General features: G+C 63.0%; 1 protein-coding gene across 2 annotated transcripts in view; it reads right to left on the reverse strand.

The window, feature by feature from the left end:
• Window positions 1–20,677, reverse strand: part of ZC3H3 (zinc finger CCCH-type containing 3) — an 87,531-nt gene that overhangs the window by 42,232 nt on the left and 24,622 nt on the right. For both annotated transcript variants that reach the window (XM_077847539.1, XM_077847540.1), the window contains exon 4: window positions 8,913–9,066. In XM_077847539.1, the coding sequence (XP_077703665.1) occupies window positions 8,913–9,066 (154 nt within the window). The remainder of the gene's footprint in view (window positions 1–8,912; window positions 9,067–20,677) is intronic.

Consider the following 20,677-nt stretch of genomic DNA (forward strand, 5'->3'; position numbering starts at 1 on the left):
GGGTGCTCCCCACGTCCAGAGGAAAAGCTGTTCTCTGGCCAGGCCAGGGCCCCAGGCCAGCAAGGGACATGAGTGAGTGAAGGCGGAGGATGGGTCCAGCCACTGTGCCCTGTCAGAAAGCCCCAAACAGGAGCCTGAACCCCCCCGGACAGGACCACGGTGGCCTAGAAAGGGCCAGGCTTTCCCTCAGGAGCTCCAGGTTCCCCAGGGAGACCACGGCCTACAGGGTTCCCGGGGTCCTTCTGGGTCGGGGACGCAGCAATGCTGACAGAGGCCAGAGCCAAGGGAGAGCCCCCTGGCAGACAGGGGTGTCCTTCACTCGGCACTCTGAACCAGGGGCAGGGCCATGAGTCCCCAGAGGGCCGGGGGCTCCCCTGCATCCCCCACCGGACTCCCAGGCGGTAAATAAGTTCCACGCGCTCCTGTGGCTCAAGAACAAAGGACAGACCAACTTAAGAATAGACCAAGGAGCCCAAATGGCCTTAAGTCGGCCCCCGAGTACGTGCTCCACCCCACAGGCAGTCAGGGAAACGAAGACGAAATCACAACGAGGTGCCGCCACAGGCAAAGTGTGAAAATCAGAGAAACCAGAACACCAAGCGCTGTGATGGGGACAGAGGGGCATCTCTGCTCTGGGAAGTCAGACACGCACCTCTGGTGTCCCCGCACCCCCGCTCCTGGGGACACACCATGGAGAGGACGCTGGTCTCCAGGGGCTGGGCAGGAACAGTGATCCGCCGTCCTCCACGGTGATCCAAAGTGGAATAACTCACGCGTCCATCAAGGAGAGAGCTATTAAACGTGTGTGGGCAAACCACAAAAGCCACTCGGCAATAAAAAGTGAAGTGCTGGTGCCGGGGGGCGGGGGGGGGGGGGCGCAGCTGCACGCATGTGATGCCCCAGATCAAGCCCGACAAATCCTCAGGGCAGACCCTCAGCACGGACATCCTGGCTATGGGCTGGCGACGGGGCGAGCGTGAGGGCACTTGACGACAGAACGTCTCAACCACGACCGAGGCTGAGCCACAAACTCGGATCCAGCATGTCACTGGATGTAAATGAATGTGGGGCTCCAGCGAGTGCACACGCCAAGGGTGAGGGACCAGGTGTCCCCCGAGGGAGAGGAGCCACACCCCCGCGGGAAGGAAGCAGCGGCGCAGAACCGGAACCGACTGTATCAGCGAGCACGCCAGCTCTGCAATCCAGAGAGAGCCGTGTAAAGACTGCCTCAAGGGTGCCTGGAAGCAGAGATGCACAGCCCCAACCAGGACTCCCCCTCATGCACCCCCCCCGTCACCCCAGGGCCACGAGAGCCTCGGCTGTGGGGGACACGGTGCAGCCAAGAGCCGGGTTCTGCGGGCAGCGGGCTAGTTCCAAGCTAGGGACAGAGAGTTCCAGGCGAGCCTGGAAGCCACAGGGAGCCACGCGCAAAGGTCCCAGGCCACCCAAAGGGGCTTCCACAGGCCGGGGGCGGCCCAAACTGAGGATCCAGATGAATCACAGTAACAGACTACAGGCTGTAGAATAAAATAAAACAGAAACACCTGGACTCCACGCTGCCAGAAATAAGTCAAGGAATGTACAATGTGGTGGGGGATGAGGGACAGTGGATCCTGGCAGGAGAGGGTCGGAAATCATGAAGGGTCTAGAAGGCGTGGGGGCAACCCAGCGAGGAACAGAGCGCCCCGCGCAGGGTGGACAGGCCTCTCCGGCCAGACGCCAGGCCCGCAGGCCGCAGGGAGGGGCCGCCCGCGCTCCCATGGCAGCCCCGCTACCGGCCGACTGAGTTTTCTGGTGCACGCTGGCCTCCTGGCCCACAGACGCTGCACAAAGTGCCTGGCCCCCATTATCCAAAACTCAGGGTCGGCAAAGTCGGAGCAAGGCTGAGGGCCGGCTCCAGGCTCCAGGCCTCTGAACAGACGCAGAGCCCAGATGCCAAGGGGGTGCACAGCCAGCTCTGACTCCAGGCAGCACTCCCTAGTCTCCCTGGGGGACCACACGCAGCGGCCGGTCAGGGGGCACCGAGTCTCCAATTTCCACACAAATGGTTATACAAAAATAGATGGGGAGAAAATGATACAGCACAGAGGCAAAGTACAAGCAGCCAGAGAACTCAGGCAAAGAATACAGTTTTTTGAACTTTCCCGTAAGTACAAAAGGGTATCGGGATGAACTTAGAGGCAAGACACCCCACGACCGTCTGCCAGGCCGGCCAGGGACAGATGTGGTATCGTGGTCTGCAAGGTCCTGCGTGGCCAGATGCCCTGCGGAGGAAGCTGGGCCAGGGTCACTCACCACCTGCCCAGCATTGCCGAGCCAAGGCTCCCCAATGGGTTCCGGGGTATTGCGCATCGCCCAGGCTAGTCCAGCCTCTGCACTTGAACTTGCTCGCCCCACCCCTCCGGCTTTGCGCTGTGCATGCCATTTCCTCTGCCAGGAGACCCCGCCATGCGCGGCCACCTCCCCATTCACCAGCGCCAGGCCTGGGCGAGATCCACAGCTAGAGAGGCCCGGCTGGGCACAGCTCCCAGGCCTGCTGCCCGGGGACAGGTGAGCAGCTGCCTCCTCGGGGTCTGTCCCCTCCTGAGCCACAGCTTCCACACAGGCATCCTCCACACACCTCAGGCTGTGGCCAGAGAAGGGAAAGGGCAGGTAGGAGCCACTAGTGCCACCACCTGGGGGCCTCCCCGTCCTGCCAGGGACTGACCTGCACTTCAACAGCCCAGAACAGGGAGAGATGGCTCAAGGACCACCCAGTGAAGAGCCACGACCACACTACCCCCGAATTCAAGCCAGGGTCAAAGGCCATCTCCCACAGCATGCAGGGCCTAGAAGTCCCCGTCAGTGTGGTCAGGAGCCCCCTGCACTGAGTGTCACTGTGTCATCAGAGCTCATGACCTGGATGTCAACAACCAAACTGCATGGTCCACACCAGGTGGGTGGCTCCCCTCTTTCCCTACTGCCCTCGGCGGGGACACGGATGTGAGCCACAGGGGCTGGGGGGGCTAATGTGGCTCAGGTCACCCCACCAGCCCTGGCCCCAGGCACCCCCCGTAGCCCTTGGCAGTAGCTCCTCACCTCACACAGGTCTGGCCATCCCAGTCAGTTCTAGAAACCCCAAGTGTGGATGGTGATGCCCCTACCCGGTCCTCCGTGGCTGGAGAGGGTCAGGGGCCCGTGGGCTCTCTGGTCCCCACTGAGCAGAAGAGTGGGCAGCAGGCTTTCCCCAGGGCCCAAAGGACAGGCCATTCCTGAGGGTCGTCCACACAGGCATATACCACCACCGACTCCAGCAAGGAAAGCCCCGTGGGGGGCAGAGAGCAGTCCCTGCAGCGCACATCGGGCACTCCTCCTGACCCGCTCTCGCCCTACGGAGATAGCGCCCTCTCTTCCACGGGCATACCCAGGCGGATGGAGCCCCACATGCATCCAAGCCAGGCCTTCCCTGCGTCTGACAGAAAACCAGGACGGCCCGACTGCCTGCCGCACGAAGCAGGCCGGGGCCGGAGTGGGTCTCCCACACCCAGACCCCAGCACCCGTGTGGAAGCAGCCAGACAGCTCTCTCAGCTCGAAGTAGACACGTCTGTCAGAATCAATTTAAGGGGATCCCTGGGTGGCTCGGCGGTTTGGCACCTGCCTTTGGCCCAGGGTGCAATCCTGGAGTCCTGGGATTGAGTCCCGCTTCGGGCTCCCTGCATGGAGCCTGCTTCTCCCTCTGCCTGTGTCTCCTGCCTCTCTCTCTCTCTCTCTCTCTCATGAATAAACATAAATAAATAAATAAATAAATAAATAAATAAATAAATAAATAAATAAATAAAATCTAGTTCATTAAAAAAAAAAGAAACAATTCAAAATCCTGCTGCATTGGCCATGGCCGCTCAGCATGCTCACGGGCAGCGGGAGCCGTGCCCGGCCTGGCACGCTTCTCAGGCTGTTGGTAAAGGCTGCGCCCGGCAGAGTCATCACGGGGCAGCTGGGGGCCCTAGATGTAGCCGGGCACAGTGAATGACTTCCTGGGCTCCGCATCAAAGGGAAGGCAGGTTGCAGGCAGGCACCCCCAGGAATATGCAGGCAGGTCAAGATCAAGGTTGGCCACTGCCCTGGGCCTAAACAGCAGTTACAGCCTGGGAAGGGGTTTGCCGGGAGGAAGGGCTGCAGCCCCTTGACGCACCGCCCCCCCCACCCCTGCCAGCCCAGCAGCAGGGCTCCAGGCCCCAACTTCAATACCACCTCTAGGTGGCCCCTGCCCTCTGAGCAAGACATTCCAGGCTCCTTCCCCAGGCCCCCTTGGAAGGCCCTAGAAACATGGCCACACAGACCACACCTGCCCCACCCCTAGAGCAGCCTTCTCTGGGCATCCCTGAGCACCCATCCACCCTGGGTAGATCTCAGCACTTCCCAGCACTGAGCACCCCATGGATGTACATGCTTCACCCATCTGCTTGCCTCCTGCTGGGAGGAGAGCACTGTGGGCAGAGTGGGCACCTGGCACAGGTGGGGAAGCCCTGCCGCCTAGCACCAGGCGCTCTCTAGCCCTGTTGGTCCTGACCTGGGCTGAGCAAGAGGGGCCCACGTGCACACCGCCAAGCGGGGCCCTCACCAGGCACAGAGCAGGGCCTGGGGTTGCTGGCCATGAAATGCAGGGAGCACCCCTTTCCTGGGCGGGCTCAACCAGAGCTCCTCTCACTGCCATAGGTCAGGAGGCTGTGGGAGCCCCAGTTCCACTAGCCTGGTCAGGGCAGGTCTGGGGAGGAGCAGGCATTCCCCAGATGGACCAAATGTGCCCTCCAAAGTCCTCCTGGAACCTTAACCGCAAGGGCATGGTGTCTGGAGGTGGGCCTTTGAGAAGTGCTCAGGGTTTGACAGTCAACAGGACGAGGCCCCCACAATGGGACCGGTGCCCTTACAAAAGGAGGAGAGACACCAGAGCACTGTGTGCGCCGAGGGAGGACATGGCGAGAAGGCTCCGTGCAGCCTGGACAGGAGCCCGCCATGCCAGCACCCTGACCTCACGGGTCCGGCTCCAGAACAGAGACAACACACGTCCACTGCTTAGGTGGGCCAGGCTTCGGAGCTGTGCCATAACACCCCGAGAGCCGGGGCAGGCAGACAGGGGTGCTGAGGGGAGCACAGAGGACCCCATGGCCACCCTCAAGGGGATGCGGCCCATCCTCAGGCTGAATTCCTCTTTAATGAGACGTCACCACGGAGAAGCATTTCAGAGCCTTCAAAATCGCAGCCCAAACCTCGTCAAACCACCCGGAGATTACTTAAGATTTACCGCACAGACACAAAAATAAAATAAAATAAAGCACAGCAGCCCTGCGCGCAGCAGCCCCTGTGACAGCACCATTTGTAGTCGGGACAGAGCGGCCTCCAGACTCATCTGCTTAAGCACAGCGGCTCCTGTGTACTCCGCGCTTTCACGTCAAATGAATTTGGAAAGAGAAAAAAAGTGACAGGCAGTTTAGGGATATAAGTCACATTTCAGCTTCAGTTCAGATTAATGAACTTGCTGGAAACCGCCGAGGGCACAGGCAAATCCACAAATCTGAGAACAAAAACATTAAATCCTGGCTCAGTGTGAGCCTCAGCCCTATGGTGAGCTCGTGGGACCCTCTGGGGCCCCCCAGGGCTGTGCTGGGTGGCAGTGGTACGGGGTCCCAGGGGCCCAGCCCAGCCCCCTGGGGGTCCCGAACTGATCCAGCCCACAGCCTCTGAGGCCAGCAAGCGCTGGCCCTGCATCCAGGTGGCCCGAGGCCAGGAGCCTGCTGGCCAGGGGGTGGTAGTTGGTACCACAGACAACCCCCCCACCACACACACACACACAGTTAAGTGTCCTTCCCAGGAGGAGCTTGCCGCCTCCAGTCATTCTAATGCCAGGTCCCTTGTGGCGCAGGATTGAGTGTGGCAAGCCCCCCACCACAATGAGGGGTGTCATCCCTCAGAACAGGGAGGGCAGGGGCTTGTCAAGCCACTGGCCATTAGCTGTAGGGCCCTGCTCAGCATGCCTGGCTCCTCTGGGCCGAGAGCCTTGTCCCCTGGCCTTCCTGCCTGCCCAGGCCACAGCACGGGCTACTCACCAGTGCTCCCCGGGCTCCCCAGGGATGCAGCAGCTCCACGCACACACAGCTTCCGCTCTGCAGTGAGTGTGTGCGGGAGGGTGGGATCCAGGGCTACCCCATGCCAGCGGGGGCACTCTTGGCCACTGGGTCACCTGCCTTGCTTCCCATCTGTGTGTACCAGCCCCCAACACTGCCGACTGAAACTTCTAGGACTGTTGGGGCTTGCCTGCCGCTCCCCCTACGGGTGTTCCCCTCTGGGGTGGGTGCAGATCAGGAGGCCCAAGGAGAGCTCAGGGCCCCTAGGCTCAGGCTGGTTACCTGGCAGGAAGTCCTGCTTTCTCACCACTGCAGCCCTGATCCCTGGCGCCTGGGCCCAGCCACCAGCCCAATCCCTCCTTCTGCCCAGGGAAAAGCTAAAGAGCCTGCAGATGCACGGGGCAGAGATCAAGGCCACATCCAAGGCCAGTCAGCCAGAGCCTCCCTGGGGCCCGCTGACCACACACAGGCAGCCAACAGCTCTGATGGAGCTGAAGGTGGCAGGGAGGTGAGCACCAGACTGGATGTTGGGCCCGGAGACAGGCCCTTTCTGCTGCCTCGACAAGCCAGGCCCAGGTGTACGCAGCCAACAGTGAGGCCAGGCAGCTGGCAGGTGGCCACTCCTGAGGGTCCAGGTGACCTTGGGCAAAGGAAGCCCGGCCCACGGGCAGACACATTTCCCAGGACCCGAGCCACTCAGCCCTCAGCACCCACCACTGCAGGCCCACCAAGCCCAAGGCCTGGCTCCCCAAGAATCCAGGGCTCTGTGCTCAGGATATGTCCTGGATGCCTGTGGCAAAATGGTCAGGGCAGACAGAGACCCCAGTGAGAAAAGCCTCTGCATGTGGCCTGTTACCGTGCAGCCATCCTGAGGGCGAACTCAGCCACACAGGCATGCCCGGGGAGGGCTCTAAGGCCAGGGCACCTGGGGACCTGCCCTGAGCCGCAGCCACCATGCACAAGCCGGGACTACAGGACGTGAGCCGTCTGGCACCCAGCATGGCCTGGGAGAGGCAGGCCTCTGGGCTCTGCATAGAGCCATCCTGGGCAGGGGCCCCCTAGCTGCTCCCACCCAGCAGAGCGACAATTGGGCCCCTGGGCCAGGCCACCCAGGCAACCACAGCCCTCCCTGTGAGGCAGCTGGCCGGCCCCATCTCCGCTAGGATGAGGAACTTGTGAGAAGCAGTGGCCGTGCGGGGATGTCCTGTCCGTTCTCAGCCTTGCCTATAGCACCCACAGCACCGGGCTGCCTCCCCTCATAGCCCACCCATCTACCTGACCCATACCTGCCCACGTGGCTCTCTCAGTTCCCACCTGCTCCTCACCTCCGAAACTGAAAAGGCATATTCCCTGTCCTGCCACCCCCCTGGGCTGTTTTCCACCTTACGGGCTTGACATTCTGACTGGTTACAAGGTGGCTACTGTTTAGGGGGCGCCCTCAGCACCCCTCTTCCCCAGGAGCCCTCACCCCATAAGGCCTGGCACCCGTTTCTGCTTGGTGGCCCCTGCAGGCCCAGCATGCTCAGAACTGGCCCAGCTGAACCCAAACCCGGGGGCTCCTTGGCACTCAGAGACAAAAGCTAACCCCAGCCCCTACCACATGCCCAGGGAGAGGCAGGCCGGGCCGGGGCTGGATGCAGGCTGGAATGCGGACTGCAGGAGGGGAGGCAGGAGCAAGAATCAATAAATCTGAACCTCATTCACGATGATCTGGGGCTCTTATTAAGTAAATTAATTTAAGTTAATTTAGCTCGATCATGACTCCCGATCACAGTGATTTAGTGAGGGGGAAATTGCATTAGGAAAGGCCATGCTCACTAGATAGGAGAACGGAAGAAAATTAGACCCACTTAGCACTGTGAATTAATATGGAAATAGCAGGTGTAAATTTAACCTTATCGAGAGAGTGAAAATTATCTTCATAAATTTATAGAAATAGCCCCCAAGATACTTATAAATCTATTTAAAACAAAAATATTACAAAAAGTGCAGTAAAATTAATTTAAAATATACTTCCAGCTATTGCCTCCAGAAAAATCGGCAGCAGGGCCAAGTTTAGTGCAGCCTCGTGGTAAGGGAGGAGGGCAGTGGACGCTGCCGCCTGCCTGCGAGGGCTGGTCGCCCGGTACACCTGCCAGGGGCGGGAAGGAGGCACTTGCTTTCATGGCCCCGAGCCTGGCAGCCACTGTCGGCAGGGGGCTCATGGTAGGCTAGCATCTGCCCAGGCCTCCAGGTGGTCCAGCCCCTGGGAGCACAACAATCCCTTGCCCCACAGCCTCCAGCCGAAGTTACATGCCCTAGAGCGCCCACTGCAGCCAGGTGGAAGCCTACGGGATGCAGGAGCTCCCCCAGGAAGGAGGGGGTACAGGACAGAGGGCGAGGGTCTTCCCACCTACTCGCCAGAGCTGTAACCCCCCCCCCACCTCATCAAAGGAAGGGGCCACACCTCACGTTGGGTCTCTCCTGAGGCCCCAGGGCTGAGCAGGCTCATAAGTGAGACCCCCAACTTCTGTCCCCCAGTGCTCCTTGTCCCAGCTAGCCCTCTGACTTCTGGGCCTGGGGCACCCAGAAAAGAAGGGGGAACTGCCCCCACCCTGCAAGCTGCCAGCGTGGAGCACCTGTGTGGGGGCAGCACAGAGAGGGCCTCAGCCTCATCTCCTGCCTCCAATAATCAGTATGTCAATGCAAAGGCGGGACCACGGCCTCCAGAGGGCTGCTCAGGGCCCAGACTCTGACCGCAAGTCCCTCCCTGTAGGACGCCCAGGCACAGCTCCCGGAGTGGCCGCAATGCCTGGATGAGGGCCTCCTACCTGGACAGGGAGAGCCGCCGTGCCCGCCAGGAGGGCAGGGCCAGAGGAAACTGGGGGGCGTTGAGAGGAGACACTGGGGTCTTCTTGACGATGCGGTAGCGGGTCTTGATCACTTTGCTGGTAGGAGGGGTCCGCAGGGTGTGCAGGCTGGATGCTGAAGAGAAAACCCACATAGAGGGGCTCAGTGGAGGTCAGCAGCTCCCACTCCCGCCCCATGGTGCACACGTGGCCCCAGGGCACCCAGTGGCCCAGGGCTGCAGGAGAGCTGGGCCTAGGCCTGGAGCCCTGAGATGCAAGACATCAGGGACACGCAGTGACTCGGGCAAGGAAACGGGCCGCCCAGTCTCCCGGGAACAGTCGACGAGGGCAGCATCACGGGCTGGTGCCCCTCAGCAGGCGGGACCTAAGTGCCCAGCCTCAGGGCTGGCCCCACTGCCCAGAACTTCCAGCGAGCAGCGAGGAGAGGACCGCGGGCAGGCCCGGGAGGCCAGGGGTGCAGAGCGCTCACCTCCCTCCCCGGGCACCGCCCCGCCACATGCTCACGCAGATTTATGTATTTAATCACCAGTTTTCATAACATCTTGCGGGGTGATGAACGCCACAGCTTTTCTTCTTGCTGAATGTTTCATGCAATTAACAGGGATCTGTTTTGCCCCAGTTCCCTTCCACTTGATAGCCGGCAATTTCTCCACAGCTTCGAGGAATGTACCTAATTGCCCGGCTCTCATAATATACAGCTCTAACTGCCCAGATAATTAAAGCGAATGCGGCGCGGGCCGCAGGCGCCGAAGCCTCTCCTGACCCACCCTCGGGCGGCAGCCTCCCAGGAAGCTCCCCTCTCGGACAGGCGCTCCTCCGTCCAACCTGCCTGCGCAGCAACCGGGAGCTCGGCTAGGGCCCCGGCAGCGGGTGCTTGCCTGCGGCTCCCAGTCCCAGAGACACCGCACCAGGAGCTGACCCCAACATCACGCCGGGCAGCACGGCCAAGCAGCCAGGTGGCAGGAGGGGAGCCAGGTGAGGCCCCTAGCACAAGGCACGTGGTGCATCAGCACCAGAGTGGGCCCGTGACCCTTCGGATGAAGCCCGCCCGGAGTGCAGGATGGCCCAGGAGAGGGAGCAGGGCAGGCACACAGCAGCACCAGACCCACAGACCCCACGCTAACTGCCCAGTGCCAGCCACTCCACTCCCGTGACAGCACAGACCGGAGAGCTCCGTGACCTCTACCTGCCCCCCAGGACCCCAAGGATGCACCCTCCCAGCACCCACAAACTGGTCCAGACTGGGGTCCTCCCTGTTACCTGCCCACAGGAAGGAGCTGTTACAAGTCTATGGACAGCATCTAAAAATCATCTTCCACAGCTCTAGACCCAAGACACCTCTTGCCCACCACCAGGCCCCCAAATCAGCACCTTGGCCCACAAACCTCCTCTCCAGGCTTGCCCAGCCCCCCAGAACCCACTGTACCGTGGGGGACGCCTCCTGGCCAGAAGCAAGGACAAGCCTACCCCATGGGCACCACTGCACCCAGAGCCAGTAACTGGCTGGTAAGTGGCACTGTGCTTCCTTGTGCAGATGCCAAAAGGGACCCTCCTCCAGGTGTCCCCCCACCCTCTGCCAGGGCTCCCATCCACCCACGAGGCAAGGCCAGGACACGGCGAGGTTCAGAGCCCTCCCAAGTGCCCCCAGACCAGAACGCCTACCCCTGCTGTCAGACCAAGGGGGATGTGTAGGCCCCTCACACCTGTCAGGGGGTGAACACGGGGCCTCGTGGCCCAAAGAGTGCTAGGGCAGGACACGGCTCTGGTCACCGACGTGTGGCATGGACCCACAGCCACAGGCCACCAACGGGGTCACAACATGTGCAGGTGAGACCGGACCAGACACCCCCGCACAGGACAGGCCCCCTCCCCCACTTCTCTCTGGCTCTCCCTGTCTCCCCTTCATTCTCCCTCCCTCCACAAGCAGCAGCTCTAGGGAGTCAGGGAGAAAAAAGAAACTCAGCAAAAGCAAAGGGCGCCATGGCGTCACCAGGGACACCTGGTCTTGCTGAGCAACCAAAGTGAGTAGATCGTTCACTCTGGGCACCCCACACACACTTGGGACGCAGGGGAGAGCCCAGCAGGCAGTGGGCATCGGTAGACAAATGTTTGCTGAATTGAATTTTCAAGGTCTTACAAGCAAAGATAGACCAAAGAAAATCAATAATACCTCGTTCCAACTAAGAGATTCCTTAGGTCGTCCCAGCCCCTAGCTACCCCCACCGCCTCCGACCACCGCGACCTCCCGGCTCTGCAGCCCCTGCACCTGAACAGCACCCCTGCCTGTAGCCCATGGCCCCTGCTCAAGGGCTGCCCCCACCCACCAGCGCCACACAGCCCTGGCTCTGCAGCCGGATCCCTGCTTGGCGGCACTGGGCCTCACCAGCCTCTTCCCCTTCCTCCTAAGCACACTCTGCTCCCCTCTTCGGAACGCACCACACTGCCACCTCCTCCAGGAAGCCCCCGGCCCCCATGCCCAAAGGCTCGGGCTCTGCGCTCAGGGTGACGGGCAGCACGATCTGTAACACGCCCCTGCACACTGCAGGCCTGTCCTCAAGTCAGGTTTTCACTAATCAGTGTCCGATCACCATAGTTTCTAGGAGAAGACAAAGGGACAGAGCGGACCTTCTCTTAAGAGGCCAATGGGTGTCAGTGCCCTCAGGGCGGCATCAGTTAGGCCCGCACCCCACCCCCCAGCAGCCAGCACCCTGCCCCCTGCAGGCCACTCCTGGTCAGGCGGTGTGGACACAGACAGCAGAAGTGCTCCTGACAGTGACCGCGGACAGAGCTGCCCGGGGCGTCTGTGCACAGGGCACAGAGATGGGTCACAGGGATCACAATGCTGGGGTACAGGGAGCAAAGGCAGAGTGGCCAGCGCGGGCTGGCCGAGAGGCCCCGAGGCCACGGCACGGCGCCCGGGGCTCGCCCCGACCCTGCGGCTGGGAAGGCCGGCCCAGCAGCAGCCTGCCGTTCCTCCCGGCTGGCGGAGGGTTTGTGTAGATAATCATGTTATTTAGATAGGATGTGGGTTTAATTCCCTTCATTACAGACTCCCAGGGTTGTAATTTTTTTTCTCCGCATGATGTATTCCCTGTGGCACATTTCACTCAAATCAAACCCTCCGCGCCTTTATTGCCAACGAGGCCCGGGCGCCGCGTTATCAGGCCCACACACACAGCCCTCTCCGCCCTGCTGTGCAGAGGTCACTTCTAATGACTAATCGATCTCATTAGCTTTCCTAATTAAAAACTTTACTACCGCAATGGAAGACAAACTACAAAAAAACTGCTGGCATCATATTTGAGTGGGATATGAGCCCATCTATCAGCAGAGCCCGTGCACCCGCAGCAGGCCCAGAGCCCAGGCCGCCCCCCCCCCCCCCCCCGCGTTCCCATGCCCAGGGGCCCTGCGCAGGGGGGCGGGGCGGGGGGAGACACCACCACCAGGGGCCCTCCTGGGCTCCAGGCACAGGTCCTGCAGGCATAGGCAGGCATGCTGCCTGGGACGGGGGCCACTGAGGCCCAGAGAGCCGGGGACCCGTCCGGGATGGAGCACAGGGCACGGCCCTCTGTGAGCCTGTTGTGGAAGCCCGGAGCACGCCAGCCCCTGGCCAGCCCCTCCCAGGGCCGCCAGGCACGGGGCGGATGGCAGAGAAGGGAGGGCTGGGGGCCGTCCAGGCTTGTCTGCCGCAAACCCCGGGCCCAGCTCCCCAGCTCCCCAGACAAGCCACCCAGATGGCACAGCCCATCAGACAGAGGTCACAGCTCGCTCTCTCTGATGTAATGCAGCGCAGGAGTTGAGATGGAGTTCAGATTTTTATGGAACTTCAAAGGGCAATAACTAGGTAGAAAATGAGTTGCTAATTTCACAATTGTTTAATGAATAAGAAGATGATGAAGGCTTTGTGCTAAGACCTGCCTGAAGACGGGACCAGCAGGGGCGGCTGCGTCCAAAACAGGCCTGGCAAAGCCAGGGCCACAAGAGTGTTCCCTGCAGGCCCCGGCTGTCCATATGTGCTCCCCCGGCACCCCGTGTCCCAGGCCCCATACCCCGTAGCCCCTTGTCCCCCAGCCTCTGGGCTTGCCTAGCAATGGGCCATGGATGGGGACACTGGAGCCTCCAGAAACAGGCCAGCTGAGCAACAGGCTGAGGGTACCCGAAGAAGGCAGCGGCTCAGTCCACAGCTGGGTTTCCCACCCCCTGTTCCAGAAGCCTCTTCCCTGAGCCTCCAGGGGCTAGGCAGCGTGAGGAGGCAGCTGGGGTGCTGCGGGTAGAGGCACAGCCCAAGGGCACGCTGCCTCCAGCCCTGCCTCTCAGCCAGGAGATGGGACAGCTGAGTGACCAGCACCTGAGCACAGAATTCACCAGAATCAGCCACACAAGACACCCGTGCCAATGGCGCAGGACTGAATGGAGCCTGAACACAGATAATCCAATGTGCCTGGAAACCAAGCTATGCTCCTGAAGGAGGGGCCCCAGGCCCCTGTCCCCCGGGGCCACTGCAGCATGACGGGGGAGAGACCCCCTGGCTGAGGGTGGGGAGCCAGGCTGTTGGGGGGCCGTGCATGGAGGCCCTCTCCCGGGCCCGGCTCCCCAGCGCATGCTGGCTGAGATCCTCGCCCTATGCAAACTGCTGGCTGTGCTTCCCACCAACGGCGACCCTGACACCTGGGCACCTCCGAAGTGCCCACGCCCCTCACTGGCTGAAGACTGTTCTAAAACGCCGTGTCGTGGCTCAGCATTTCAGAAGCCACACTGACTTCCGCTCTTCTCCCCCAGAAACCACTCCCCACTCCCAGTTGGCTCAGGTCACAGCTGGCCTGTGGTCAAGCCGTCGGCAGATAGTGCCCCCACCTGCTGCCCTCAGGCCGCCCACAGCCCTTCACTGGGATGGGCGCGGGGGCCCCTACCTGACCGGGGCCTGTGGGTGCCAATTACAAGCAACTAACACACCCCCAAACTCGCCCTTCCGCGGTCTGAAAGGTCTTTTCTTCCATGGCAGTCTTTGATGAGGTGCCAACTTCGGCCCGGCCCAGGATCTGGCCCTGGTGTCCTCGACCCTGGCATAAGGCAGATGAGAGGGGACAGTGCAGGCAAGGTGTCAGGCCATGGGAACCAGCCCGCTCTCCTCCTTGGCAAAGATGCGGGACAGCACCGGGCAGGGGCGCTGTTGGTGCACCCCCGAGAGAGGGCAGGAGGCCATGGTGAGTGCCTGGGGACCCGTAAGCTGGTGGGGTAGGGGCACACCCACAGATCCCTCCCCTGCAAGGCCTCTTCCCTGAGCTCCCACAGCCTTCAGGGTGGGCCCTGCACACGATCCTGTTCTCCAGTGACAGCAAGACTCTCAGATCCTAAGAGGCTGCTTACGGTTGTGACTATACTGGATGGTGATCAGTGATGCAAAGAGGGGCACACCACGGCGGGCCCCATGGGAAGCACCTCCTGGCAGGGACATCGCCAGCTCAGAAGGAGCAGAAGGGGCCTGAGTGGGCCCAAAGGGAGGGGACAGTGTGGCCACAGGCCCCAGACAATGAGAAGCAGGGCACAGCTCTAGGCAGGCAATGCTCTGGCTTCTCCCAGCAGAATTGGGGAGGTGGACTAGGGGGCTACAGGGAGCCTGGGGAGGAGCTGGCTGGCACAGGGTCTGGGCTTGCCCCACACTCCCTTCAGGTTGGCAAAAGGCTCGCACCTGTGACCAGGGCCTCGCCGTGCTCCCAGACTCTGCAGGACCCCAGGGACAGTGACAGGGGCGGACTTGAGGCCAAGCTGGGCCAAGCAGGACAGGTGGGTCCAGACAGTGGGCGGGCAGCAAGGAGTCCACAGAACCTGAGCTGGGGAAGGGTCCCCAGAGAGCCAACGGGAGGACTGAACGCAGGCAGACTGCTGGCACCCGGCTCGAGATGAGTCACGTGGCCCTCCAGGCCCTAACCTTCCCACCCTGACAGGACCGCCAGCCCCTCGAGGGGCAGGCAGGCCCAGGGAGGCACAGGCCAGCCCAGAGCCCCCCAGTCTGTGCAGCAGGAGGTGCCATCAGGCCCTCGCTCCCCCTGGCCGCGGCTAGGTGGCCCGAGGGACACGAGGCCGTGTGCCAGAGCACGTGCAGGATCCCGGGGTAGGGGCTGTGCCAGCAGCTTCTGCCCAACAACGCTCCCCTGCACTCTTGGGGACACGGCCACGGACACCAAGCAGAAGAACAAGCACACACTCTGGAAAAGCCTTCAACAGGTAGTGCTATCCCCACATCTGAAACCCTGCCATGCATCTGAGCTGTCCACAGAGCCTTGAGCCTGGCGGGACACCCGTGCCCACTGCCAGGGCCACAGCCCACGTTGGCAGGACGTCCTCTCCGCTGGGGTGGGCAGGCGCTACCAGCAGAAGCCCAGATGCTTACACCTCCCAGCCGAGGGCCAGGACCCAGAGCACCCCCTGGAAGGCACGGCAGCCCGCACAGCCACAGCAGACGAGGCCTGGCCCGGGGGAGGGCTGGGGAGTGGGCCCCACACCCTACTCCATCTCAGAGCAGTGAGGTGCGCCCGCCTTCTCCAGACACGGCCCCTCCACCAGGGCATTTCTGAAAATCAACCTCATCTGAGCTGTCCCCTTGGTGACCCTCATGGTCCTGGACACGGTGACAGCCGGGCTGCACTGGGGGTGGAAACGGCCTGAGCGTCCTCGGACGGGCAGGCAGGCCCCAGAGGCCACCAGGAAAGACTCCATGGATGCGTGCCACTTGCAGGAGGCGGAAGAAAGGCCCTGTGGTGACAGGCTCTGGTCCTCAGCTGCGGGGAGGGGTTCCCAGCAGCACCCTCCCACTCCGCGGCCCCCCAAGGCTCAGGCTGGCTCCTCTTGGGAAGAGCTGCCAAGGGACAGCTGGCCTGGAGGCTGCCCCAGCAACGCTGCGCCCCGCTCCCCGGCCGCGGCTGCGCCACGGCACACACCCTGTTGCCCACGACCGCAACTTGGACGGCGTTTCCCGCTCACGGCCTGGCACCCAGTGCCCCGTAACCCACCGGGGCTTTCCATACCCCGGTCCCCGGCCCTTCCGCTCCACGCTTAGCCAGGAGGGGTGCGTCCGGTGGAGGGCTGGGGGCTCCCAGCGTGCCCTGTCTGCACGCTGCTGGAGCTGGGCAGCCGGATCGGGGTCCGGCCCTGGGCCCTGGGGAGGACGCCCACAGTCCGGCTTCCACTGCCGCTGCTGAGGCGAGGGCTCAGCTACACCACCCGCCCCCCGGCTCGGGCCGAGCCACAGGCTTCCGCCAGACACCGAAGGACACCCTGGCCATCCGTCCCCACTGGGCTGGACCACCCCCTCCCTCCCTGGCCCCTGGCCCTACCGCAGGGCAAAGATCCAGCAAAGGGCCCCGGTCAACTGGGGGCCCGCTCCACCCCAGGACACCTGCGGGGCTCCCCTTGCTCCCAGATGGCATCAAGGCCACACGCACAACCCCAGCCCGGGTCCCGTCCACACAGGCATGGATACCACAGGGGAGGCAGGCTCCGGCGGCCAGAGGAGAGGAAGGAACTCCACTGTGTCACACCCAAGGCCCAGCCCCTCGGGCCTGTTGCCTCTTCAGCCCGCTGGGCAGCCCACCTTCCAGAACAAAGACAAACAGCCCGTGCCCACACATGGCTCTCCGCCTGGCCTGGCCTGGGCCCACCCCGCCCCGGATGTGCAGCCTGCTCCCGAGGAAGACGTGTGCTAAGGAGGCCAAGCACGCAGAGCAACTCCCAAGGGAAGCTCCCCGGAGGACTCAGCTGGGCGGGCAGCAGCCATGGAAGGCGTCTGGCCCTGAGGGTCCAAGCCTTGTCCAGGTCCCCAGGAGGCCAGTGGACAGGTGACAGCAGCACCCATGCCAGCCCCAGCACACGTCTCTCTGCCCCAGAGCTGAGGTGCACCAGCACCACCAGGGCACGGGGGACAAGGGGACGGCACCCACCCAGGAGCACACTGAAGGCCTTCTCTGTTCCCGCAGGGGTCCCAGCCTACACACGGTCTTTTAGTGTACTCCCCACCTTGCCAGGGCCCAATGTCCAAGAGCAGCCTATGTCGAGTTTAGTTCTCTCTAGTGATGATCTCGGCCTTGTGACTGAGCCAGGAGTTCAGGCCACTGAGCGCAGGGAGTAGGACGCCTGCGTGCACAGCTTGCAAGAGCCGTCCGCGGCACTCTCAGTGCTGCCTGGGGCCTACCGGGTGGTGCCTGGGCCTCCCACCCCCCAGGCCCGTGTGCACGCTGCTGTCATGGGGCAAGAAGCATGGAGGCTCCTCCACCTGTCCTGGTCAGCACCCTTGACCTCTTCCATCATCCCCGCCAGGGGCAGCCGGCTCAGCCATGGTGCCTACCACAGCACCCTACAAACGCACCCCCCTTGCCCGGACTCGGGGGTGCTCAGGGAACCTCCTCTGCCCGCCCCCCCCCCCACCGCAGCAGCTCAGAGAGCGCCCCCAGGCCCGCCCAGCACCCACGGCATGCTGCTCCCAGAGCTGGCGCTGCCTCCCTGCCGCCTTCACCGCAGTCAGCGAGGATCGCTGCACAGCCCACAGGGCGCAGCGAGGGGATGTGGGAGATTAGTGCTGATGAGCACCACTTCCCACCCATCAAGCGTGAAGCCAGCTGCCTGCAGGTGGCCACACAGCCGGGAGGCGACGGGGACCCCATTGCGGCCTGTGCGGAAGCGGGGGGATGTACTTTCCACAGAGGCTCAGGCCCCGCCCTCCAGGCCCCTCTGCTGTTGGCAGGGGCTCCCTAGGCAGGGTTGGCCATGGCACAGCCTCGTCAGAGGGGGGAGCCTCCATCCCCTTGCCCCGCCACAGGAACACACGATGCCCAGAGCACGGCAGGGCAGAGCGATGGGGCACGTTGGCCCCTCGGGGACAGATGCAGGAAGCGGCGCGGGCTGGGTCAGGGCGGCTCCAGGCTACCGGGCCTTTGCCCAGGGTCCCACAGGAAGGAGAGAACAGGGCCCGACTCCTACGGACCCCAGCTAGGCACCAGCTGCCGGCAGGCACACGTCTCCACCCCTTGAAGACCTCCACCTGCCCTCTTTCACGTGTGCCGTTCGCCTGGCGGGGCCCGGCGTCCACCTGGCCCTGGGTGGCCCCAGCCCAGGCCCCACAGGTGCAGGGAGCACACGGTTGACAGGGCCTGGCCCCCACCCATGCGAACACCGCCGCGACATAACAAAGCCCCCGCCTCGTCAACAGTTATTCATGTGCTCACGGGGGCCCGTCTGTTTCTCCAAATGAGGCGTGACAGCAGCCACACAGAGGCCGCGGGTGCCCCGCCCCGCGCTCTCCCGGCAGGAGCTGCCAGGCACGGAGCTCTAACAAGCTTCAGTAGCGGGATGGCTGGAATCACAAGTATGAATTTTTATGAGTCTAATAAATCACTCCACTTTTCCTGTGTTTGATGGTTCCCAGCACTTGGAATGCTGGAAAAGCCCGGCTGCAAGGGGACGGTCCGGGCCCTGTCCCAGCGGCGGCCACGGGCAAGGGGACGGGGCAGCTGGAGACCCTCCCAGGCACGTGGAATGGCCCCTGCTCTGCACCCCGAGGCCAGGGGAGAGGCCCAGGCTCCCAAGGGCTCCTCGGCAGGCCCTCGGGAAGGCTCCGCCTCCCCCCTGCTCAGAGACTGGCCCACAGAGAGGCGCTGCCAGGACCCCTCGGGCAGTGCGCCCCAGCCCGAGCAGCACGGGGTGGCATCAGGAGGCCGTGCGGACCCCAGCACTCACACCTCTGGGTCGGAACCTGAGGAAGGGGCTCTGATGGGCAGCAGGCGGCCCGGCCCCGGCGGTGTCCCACCTGTACCCCGCGGCCTGTGGGGGCCTGACCTGCCGTCCGCAGCACTGTCGCCTCTGAGCCGAGGCCCGGCCGCTGACAAACAGTTACCGATTATCAAATCACAGAGGCAGCCCGACAGGCTGTACGTCACCGAGCAGCCGGCGGCACCACAGCCTGAGAGCCCGGACAGCTCGCTGATGACAAACCACTGCTGTCAGCCGCCTGTCCCCCAGCGGGCCGCACTAGCTGTTGTCCCACACTACCTGGTGTTTAATGACGACACTGTCAGCCCAAGACGCGGCGCCAACGCCGCCACGGACTGTCAGGGCCCTATTAGAGGAAAGATTGAGACCCTACTCTTCTTAAACTCACTCAAGCAACACAAGCCGCTAGTTCCTATAATTATTGTGCGCAAGCCATCGATCGTGCCGACACCTGACCCGTCTGTACGAAATGGGAGTAGTTTGCTCCGTGACAGTCGCTATAGATTATAAGGGTGGGTCGTCCCTCCCCTTTTAACCATGGTGCTCCATGAGAAGGGGGACGTGGGCACCTCTTACCACCCAGCCCGCCCACCGGCATGGGGTGCAAGAAGCCCCCACACCCCGGGGGGGTCAGGAAGCGCCCCTCCCCCACACCGGGAAGCTCCAGGTGGTAATGTGGCCAGCAGCCCGGGGACTCCAGGCAAGGAGAGAGGATCGGGTGGGGCACCCCAAGTGAGGGTGGTGGCTCTGCGCCACAGAGACGGCTCACCCGCCCTAGGACCCTCCTCCACAGAGGAGCACGGCTGGGGAGCGGTACCCGCCCTGGCACGGACCCAGGCAGCTCGGGGCCACATTCCTCCGTCCCCGCAGCACCCCATCTGACCTTGGCCAGAACAGTGAGGACAGGACGTCCTGGGACTGGGTATCCCTTCACCTGTCCACCGTCACTCTCTCCAGCACTTCGAATCCACCTCCTGCATAGGACCAAGGGCAGGCCCCTCTCGGGCTCGGCAGGCCCCCAGGCTCCCAGGCCCCCATGTGGGGAGTGTGCAGATGCGTCAACACAAGCACCTCAGGGCTGCACACGTGGCGGCAAGCATACGCACATCAGGGAGCAGCAGCGTCCATCGGAGCTCAAGAACCCGCCACGGTGCATGCTGGGTCCTGGGGCTCGGCTCCAACCTCACAAAGGCAGAGTTCATGACCAGGGCCCCCTGTGCCCCTCTTCCCCTCCGCCCTCGGGGCCAGGACAGGCCTGCGCCCTCCCGTGCTCAGAGCCCAGCCCTGATCTCAGTGGCCCTGGGGACCCCTCAACCCTCCTGAGGCCAGCCCGCTGCTCCGGCTGCGTGTAGCCTCCAGGTCCAGCACCACAGAGCCCCCGGAGCCACTGGCCCACTCACTGGATTCGCTTCAGCCCAGGAGATGTGGGGCCAGTCACCCACAGCCAGATGCTGAGCCAGGCCAGCTCACCCCACAGCCCCTGCCTCTGCGTCCTGAGGTCCATGTACTAGCCACATGGATCAAGCGGCCAGGACAGGAGGGGCCCCCAGGACACACATCAGAAGGAGCAGTGGCAGTACCTGTAGCCCAGCCTGATGCCAGCCTGATGCTGGAGTTCTCCCTCCAGCCCACTGCTGGTCTCCCCACCTGGCCAGCCCAGTGCTGGTGGCCTGTCCTCCCTGTGACCCAGGGGGGACCAAGCACAGAGCTGGGGGCTGCCCGCCAGGACCCTTGTGCAGGTAAACACAGAGGTGGCCCTGGCACGCCCCACACGGGCCTCACTCAGCCTGGTTCCCTACACCTGCCCAGGGACAGGACTCGGAGCCAGCCCAGCAGCAGAGGCCCTGGAGCAGGCCCATGTATCACCCCCAGGCTTCCTGCCTATGCCGTGGCTGGGGCCCACGTGCCCAGTGCAGCGGCCCAAGGCCACAGCCCTGCCAAGGTGGGACCAGGTGTCGGCCAAC

The sequence above is a fragment of the Canis aureus genome, chromosome 14 (assembly GCF_053574225.1).
Source record: "Canis aureus isolate CA01 chromosome 14, VMU_Caureus_v.1.0, whole genome shotgun sequence".
In the NCBI taxonomy this organism is placed as follows: Eukaryota; Metazoa; Chordata; class Mammalia; order Carnivora; family Canidae; genus Canis; species Canis aureus.